The sequence below is a fragment of the Poecilia mexicana genome, unplaced genomic scaffold (genome assembly GCF_051168715.1).
Source record: "Poecilia mexicana isolate PSO_F unplaced genomic scaffold, ASM5116871v1 scaffold_9, whole genome shotgun sequence".
NCBI lineage: Eukaryota > Metazoa > Chordata > Actinopteri > Cyprinodontiformes > Poeciliidae > Poecilia > Poecilia mexicana.
The window spans coordinates 17,391,837-17,398,430 of record NW_028263378.1 but is presented as its reverse complement, the minus strand read 5'-3'; the positions used below and the strand labels follow the sequence as shown (position 1 = coordinate 17,398,430).

At 37.2% G+C, this 6,594-nt stretch overlaps 1 protein-coding gene across 2 annotated transcripts; it reads left to right on the top strand.

Moving 5' to 3' along the window:
- The first annotated feature begins 14 nt into the window (after nt 1–14).
- LOC148157674 (uncharacterized) lies at nt 15–5,672 on the top strand. 2 transcript variants are annotated; one of them, XM_088008893.1, is made up of 5 exons: nt 15–338; nt 473–519; nt 2,359–2,433; nt 4,496–4,609; nt 4,975–5,672. In XM_088008893.1, the coding sequence occupies exons 3-5, from the start codon at nt 2,385–2,387 to the stop codon at nt 5,187–5,189; spliced, it is 378 nt and encodes a 125-aa protein (XP_087865019.1). In that variant the 5' UTR covers nt 15–338; nt 473–519; nt 2,359–2,384; the 3' UTR covers nt 5,190–5,672. The 2 variants fall into 2 exon arrangements, with proteins under 2 accessions (XP_087865019.1, XP_087865018.1); XM_088008892.1 differs by having other exon boundaries at nt 473–548.
- The last annotated feature ends 922 nt before the right edge of the window (nt 5,673–6,594 follow it).

Sequence of the window (6,594 nt, the reverse complement as noted above, 5' to 3'; positions counted from 1 at the left end):
ACGAAACTATATTCCTTGCTTTGAAGTTCTTAAAGATATTTGTTCAGTCTACGATCCCAAAAATGGTAATGAACTGTACCAGTATCTGGCTGTTCACCTACCAGGAAAACAGAAGTGCAGTCAAGTTCTCCAGAGTTCTGCAAATGACCTCTTTATTTGAATCAGGTGTGTTGAAGTAGAGACACATCTAAACGTTGGAGACCGTTGTATTTACGGCTAGTATAGAGAACCCCTCTTCCTCAAGGCCCGGAGTTGCCCACCTCTGTTCTACTTCTTATATTGTGACGCCATTCTGTGAAATACCGTGGCTTATAGTGGAAAGACGTTGCATCAATAAGGTTGGTAGTCAAGTTTATAGTTAGCAAATTTAATTATTAAATTCATGGTGGTAATGGGTACAATTTTGGGAGGTTGTAATGTGATCAGTATGTGATATCTGTTTTATACAATCTTTGTCATTTTGTGTTTGCAGAAACATAACCAAGTGAGCGTTCTTAACGGCAAACTATCTGGCACCTGGTAACCTTGCCAACTAAAATTTAGAGAAAGTAAATGATTCAGCTGAATGTACTTTAAATACGCTTTGTACATTGAAAAACTTTAGTTTTTGTAAGTATTTTATGTTTGGAAGACACTTAAACGTGCTTTCTCATTGATTGATAAAACGTAGAATAGTGTAGTTTTTGAGTATCAGCTGTATTTCTCTTTCCGTTTCATTCACAAAAATGTTGCATTAAGATGAGTGTATTAGCCAATAGTATATCAGTGATTCTTGAAAATAGGGACAAAATGGGTTTTAATTTTCCCATTTGTTTTTTTTTTTTGTTTTTTTTCTCAACCTTATGTATGCAAATATGACAAATGTTTAGGACATGTAAAGATGATATGGTGCAGGCTCCCAGTTGCAATTAAAAAAAAAAAAATACATTTTTAATCGACCTGACCCAGAACTTTGTCATCACCATCTGACAAAAATAAATATAAAATGATTTTTAAAATATCCCATTTGTGATATTTTTACTCATTTTACAGACAAATGCTTCTCAATAAACAAAATAAATATTATTTAAAACAAAAAACAAAAAGTCCATCTGACGGAGTTGACAGTGCATGACGGAGTTGACACGGAACTGAAGGTGGTGACAAACTAGTGAGTAAAATGAAAAACTTGATACATGTGAAGTAATGCAATTTATGTAAAATTAAAATGAATTAATTGCATAATTAAGTGAGATTTGATAATTTCACTGAAAGAATCACAAAAACTCTGATGGAGTTGACATCTGACGGAGTTGACGAAATGCCAAACTACCTCAATTTATATGATGTTATTCGGAAGGAGGCCATATTGTAGCTCATCAGGTCCATGAAATCTTTAGTTTACCAAAATTAAGCTTTTATTTCACAAAATTTCATCAAAGTTTTGTAAATTGTCAGTTATGGAGTTGACACATCATGGTTGTGACAAACAACTTAGGAATAAAACAGAAGAAAAAGAAGAAACTAAAGAATAACATAAGCTAACCAGAGCTAACTAGCCCTCTTAGCAAAGGAAGAGAAAAGACGACGTCATGGGGTCCTCAGCAGTTCTGGTGCCCCCCAATAATGCCTGATTTTTTTACATTCTTTTCATGTCTGACGGTGTTGACAAAAACTAGGGACAAATTTCAACGAAGTTGGAAAATATCTAAAAAATGTTTTTTAATTCAATTTATCGATACTTTTATAATTATTTATATGACTACTTATACTTAATTGTCATAATATATAATTTTAGTATTTATTTAATTGTTTTAAACTATTATAGTGTGTTGAAATCTGCTCCTGGACAAGGGATTTTACAGGCATCATCCACCGACTACAATGTTTAAAATAAAAAAAAAATATTCAGCAAACACAAGAAAAATATACATTGTTGTTTTCACATGACCCAGGTTAGTTTAGTCAGATATTTGAAAAAAATATATTTTGTGTATATTTTATTCAAATTTGGTGCTTCATCCATAGGACCTCTTTTGTCCCTATTCTCAAGAATCACTGATATACTATTAGAAATATATATTGAGCTATTTTATTAGTAGTTGGTTGACTGCCTCGCTACACATTAGTCACGTGTTGTGAGAACAGCACTTCTATTATTCTAGACTATAATCTAAACTACAAATGTGTTGCCCTGTTAAAGCTCGTCCTGTTAAGTCCATTAGTGCAGGGTGCTGCCTGTGCAGCATAGATGGAGATTACAGGGATAAGATGCTTAATCCTTGAGACATCTTCCCAATGTTAAACCCTCTCCTTTTTCGCCACCATGGTCTCCGATTCCCAAACATCTCACTCATCCACTTCATCTCTGGACTCTAGAAGACAGGTCCCATCATCCAGTTGCCATGAAGACTGTTTTGACTCTGCTCTGTCTTTTTTCTCTGGCCTGCCACAGTAAGTTTCTATAATTGATGCAGATCGTTTGTAGGAGACTAAAATATAAATCAGTAGGCAACTGGCAGATTATTTGCAGTCAGATAAAGTGTTAAGCCATCATTCATCTCTTAATTTTTTTCTAACAGGGACCCAGATGGCGTGTAATTATGTAAGGTGGCCAGTAGTTCTCCAGGCTTTATGAGGGTTTTTTAATGTTTTACTTTGAAATTTCAATTCTTTTTCACTCCTGTTCTGTCCGAACAAGATATCACACACAGCAGTGTGCACTTTAAAAAAAAGTGGACAAGTGGAGGACAATAAAGAAACTAATTTCAGGCCTAAAAATCTGTTAACATCAGATTTTAATTGTCTGAAAGTCATGTTAGTGGGAAATGGGAAGAATCAAAGTCCTGATACAAAACCAGCCACATGGTTCAATTGATCAATTATCAAGTTTTCAGTTAATTTCTGTTTGAAAATCATCCCATCGGTTCTGCGGTACAAGATTATATCCGTCAAACTGGCATATCCATGTATGTTTAATCATGTCTTCATTACAGACTGCAAGTGACAAAATGCCCAATTTCTTCCAATTTAAATTAAAATAGCCTATTTGTTTAGTGTAAGTTACATTAATGTACACAGCTAGATAACTCATTAAATTTATGACAGTGATTCATAAGACAAAAGTAAGGCTGAACAAACAAATAATAATAATAAAAAACCATTATTGTAATAACTAAAATGAAAACGAGTAAAAAAAAGGGGGGGGGAACCCAATACTGGAAGAAAAACTTTGAAAGACCTTCTGAATAGTCTGGAGAAGTATTGATCCAGAACACTTCAAAATAAAAGTGCTGATCTTGGCCTATAAGGACGATTCAAGACTTTAATGAAGTTGCAGTCTTTCAGTGGTGTACTCTGCATCTACGCAGTTACGCCTTTATTTGTGTTTCAATACAGATTTAGCAGAGATTCATGAGAAATTCACAGTGCCTTGCAACATAATTGAAGGAAAATCATACAGGTTTTTCATTTTTGATGCGATTAGTGTGCATTGTTTCAACCCCCTTTACTCCCATAACCCTAAATAAAAACCCGTGCAATGGATTGTGTTAAAAAGTCACTTAATTCGTGAACTGCTCTTACAATTGTGCAATTTAATATCAGTGTTAATTCCAGAAGATTTGTGAAGGCCCCAGGGGTTTGATGGAAAACATTAGTGAACTAAATGTGTCATATAGACAGAGGAACACAGCAGACAGATCAGTGAAAAGGTTTTGGAGAAGTTTTAAAGCAGGATTAGGCTAACAAGGCAGGAATAAGCTGAAATTGTTTCCTTTTTTTATGTGTAGAGGAAAAGTAACGGTCTACGTCATCCACAGGGCGGTGGCCACATCAGGCTGGTGGGAATCATTTTAGTTTTAGTAAGGAGGGATAGGAAAGATGATCAGAGTTGATGGAGGAAAAGAACCAACCAAAATGCAGAGTAATGCTGCAGAAAAACCTGTTAAGACACAAGCCTGGAGCAGATGTTCATCTTTCAACAATAAACATAGCGCCAGAGAGACATTGAAATGGTTCAGATCAAAGCACAGTCATGTGTTAGAGAGGTTCAGGCAAAGTCCAGGCCATAATCTAATTCAGAATTTGTGGAAACACTTAAAAACGTGTTCCCAGATGCTCTCCATCCAGTCTGACTGAGGTTGGGCTATTTTGAAATTAAGAACGGGCAAAAATTTCAGCTTCTGGATGTGTAAGGCTTGTGCAGCTGTAATGTGGTTTTAAAACCCAGGGAGGTTAAATGCAAATGCACAGCACACTTTGACAATTTACCTTATTGTAAAAGCAAAATTCAAACCGTGCATCCTTTCTCTTCCACTTTGCAATTACACGTCTGAGGATTTATGAATGCCTTTTGCAGGACATTTTAGTTCTACCTGACTTTAGTGAGTCCCTGTGTATGTTGATGCAGACTGATGTTAACTCAAGGTGGCACGTGTGTGTGGGAGTTGCACCTGCCTGTAAACCTTCATGCTTAGTTTCAAGCCAGGTGCTCTCTCCTGTCCTTTCTGCGAAGGCCAAGCTCTGCAATGTTACACCTGCTCGACAACCAGCGAGGAAGACTGCAACAAAGAGGGCTCCATCTCTTGTCCAGCTTATGCTGAGGCCTGCGCCACCATCACAGGCCCGAGTGAGTAAACACACTCCCAACACGTATGCGGCCATTTGGATCTGCCTCACTGGAGGTCGGGCCAACGCTGTTATTGACAGTCGACGCTTTTGCTGAACCAATTCGCAGCTATAGTATTATATTTCTATGGTTTATGCCATTTTGTTCCCATGTAAAAATAGTATAAAACTTTTGCATGTTTGTGTACAAATGTGTAAGACAACCATGAAAGATGTCTCTACGTCCTACTACTGTTAATCTGGTGTTTGTTCGTTCAACGGTTTATTGCAGACCACTGTGCATTTCTTGCTGATTGTTTTGTTTCTGCTGTTGGATTGTTGGGATCTGACTCACAGAGTCAGCGTCTGCGTCTCGATTTCTTTCAGACACCGTGATAAAGTCATGCACATACATGGACTTCTGTAAGAAAGCACAGAGCAGCACAAACTCAGGAGCCAAAATTGAGTGCTGCTTTGCTGATGACTGCAACGGGCCCCATTACAGACAGCAAGTCAACACCGCGGGAGCTCTGTCGACCAGCCCGCTCACGTTGATCACCCCGCTGCTCCTGCTGCTGCACAATGCCTTCTGTCAGCTCTAAACTCCTCCACCTAGTTTGTTCCTTCCTCCTTCTCGTCTGTTTTGTTATAAATGTCATCCATCCGAGTTCAACAAAGAGGATCTGAGGCACGGAGAGTTTCTGGTGGTTTGAAATTGGTGTGAAAACAAGAAGAATATCACCTCATGCTTGCGGTGGTGCAGTGATGTTTCAGTACTACACATGTATGCTGCAGTTTTCACTGCCACTGAAAACTTAAAATATTTTCCGATAGTTGCACAATGAGATGAGGTACTGCTACAAAGCAATACGTGAACCTGGGAGTGTTTATGATGCACAAATATGTGAAAAGTCAAGAACTCCTACTCACAGCTCTGGTGCAGACAGGGGGTGGCGGGTGTGGTTTCGGTGCGCGCGACAGCTTGCTTCACCACATAGAATCAAATTATTCCTCACTCTCGTTACCATGGCACTCTGATCATTTATTGTGCTTTCTAGTTTGAATAAAGACACAATCACACCTCAGTTTCTATAGTGTCTTTGATCCCCTTATGCTTTTAGAAAATTTGTTTTCCTGATGTGCACAAAAAAAAAATAACATTGAGACTATTCTCATGAGGGTCTGTGGAAAGTTTAACACTTCCCCTTACAGAAATGACACTTGAATCTTCTACGCAGTTACTGCTGGATATGAAATCGGCAAGGTAGGTCTCTGTCCTCAGGAAGGTCATATGACACTTAACCACTTCCTCTTAACAAGGGAGAACATACATTTTTACTAAAAGAAAAATGACAGAAAGCAAAACCACTACCTGTGTAAAACAAATATTTAGCAATTAGGCTGATGAGAGACTCTGTGTGAGGAGAGTCTGCAGAACGTGTCAAAACCTAAATCTAAAGTCTTAAGAAGACAAGGAGCAGAGTGGTGAAACAAGGAAGTTAAGCTAATTTGTGGTTACCTTTGTTTGAAAGTGGAAAAAAGAAAAACAAACGGCAAAAATCTTAAAGACATTCAAAATTAAAAACCACAGAATGTAATTTGAAAGAAAAGATCTTTTCCAAACATCAGTGTCTTTACTTTGCAGATTGATACACACACACACATATATTTTATTTTCATTTATTTTTTGTTGAAACCCATGTTATCTTCAGACAGAAACCCCAATAGCAGAATATTTCTCAATCATAAATGACTCAGACAAAAACTGAAAATGTAACATCCTGCCCTTCTTATTTTTGCTTTAGTTTATTTACTTATTTAATTTAAGATGACAGATGTCATTCAAACAATAAAAATCTCGAAAATCAAACTAAAATATATGGGCTATATATGTGTAAAATGGAGTAGGGAGAAGAAATATGTTTTATAAAGTGCTTTGCAAAGAAGCAGAGTTGCACAGATGTTAACTTTTGCACATTTTGTTGCAAAAACCTCAACCCAAATGAA

Coding starts and splice junctions, on each gene's coding strand:
- LOC148157674 (XM_088008893.1), top strand. CDS start 2,385: ATGAAGACTGTTTTGACTCTGCTCTGTCTTTTTTCTCTGGCCTGCCAC. Junction 2,434..4,495: donor TTTTTCTCTGGCCTGCCACA/GTAAGTTTCTAT, acceptor CTTTCTGCGAAG/GCCAAGCTCTGCAATGTTAC. Junction 4,610..4,974: donor CGCCACCATCACAGGCCCGA/GTGAGTAAACAC, acceptor GATTTCTTTCAG/ACACCGTGATAAAGTCATGC.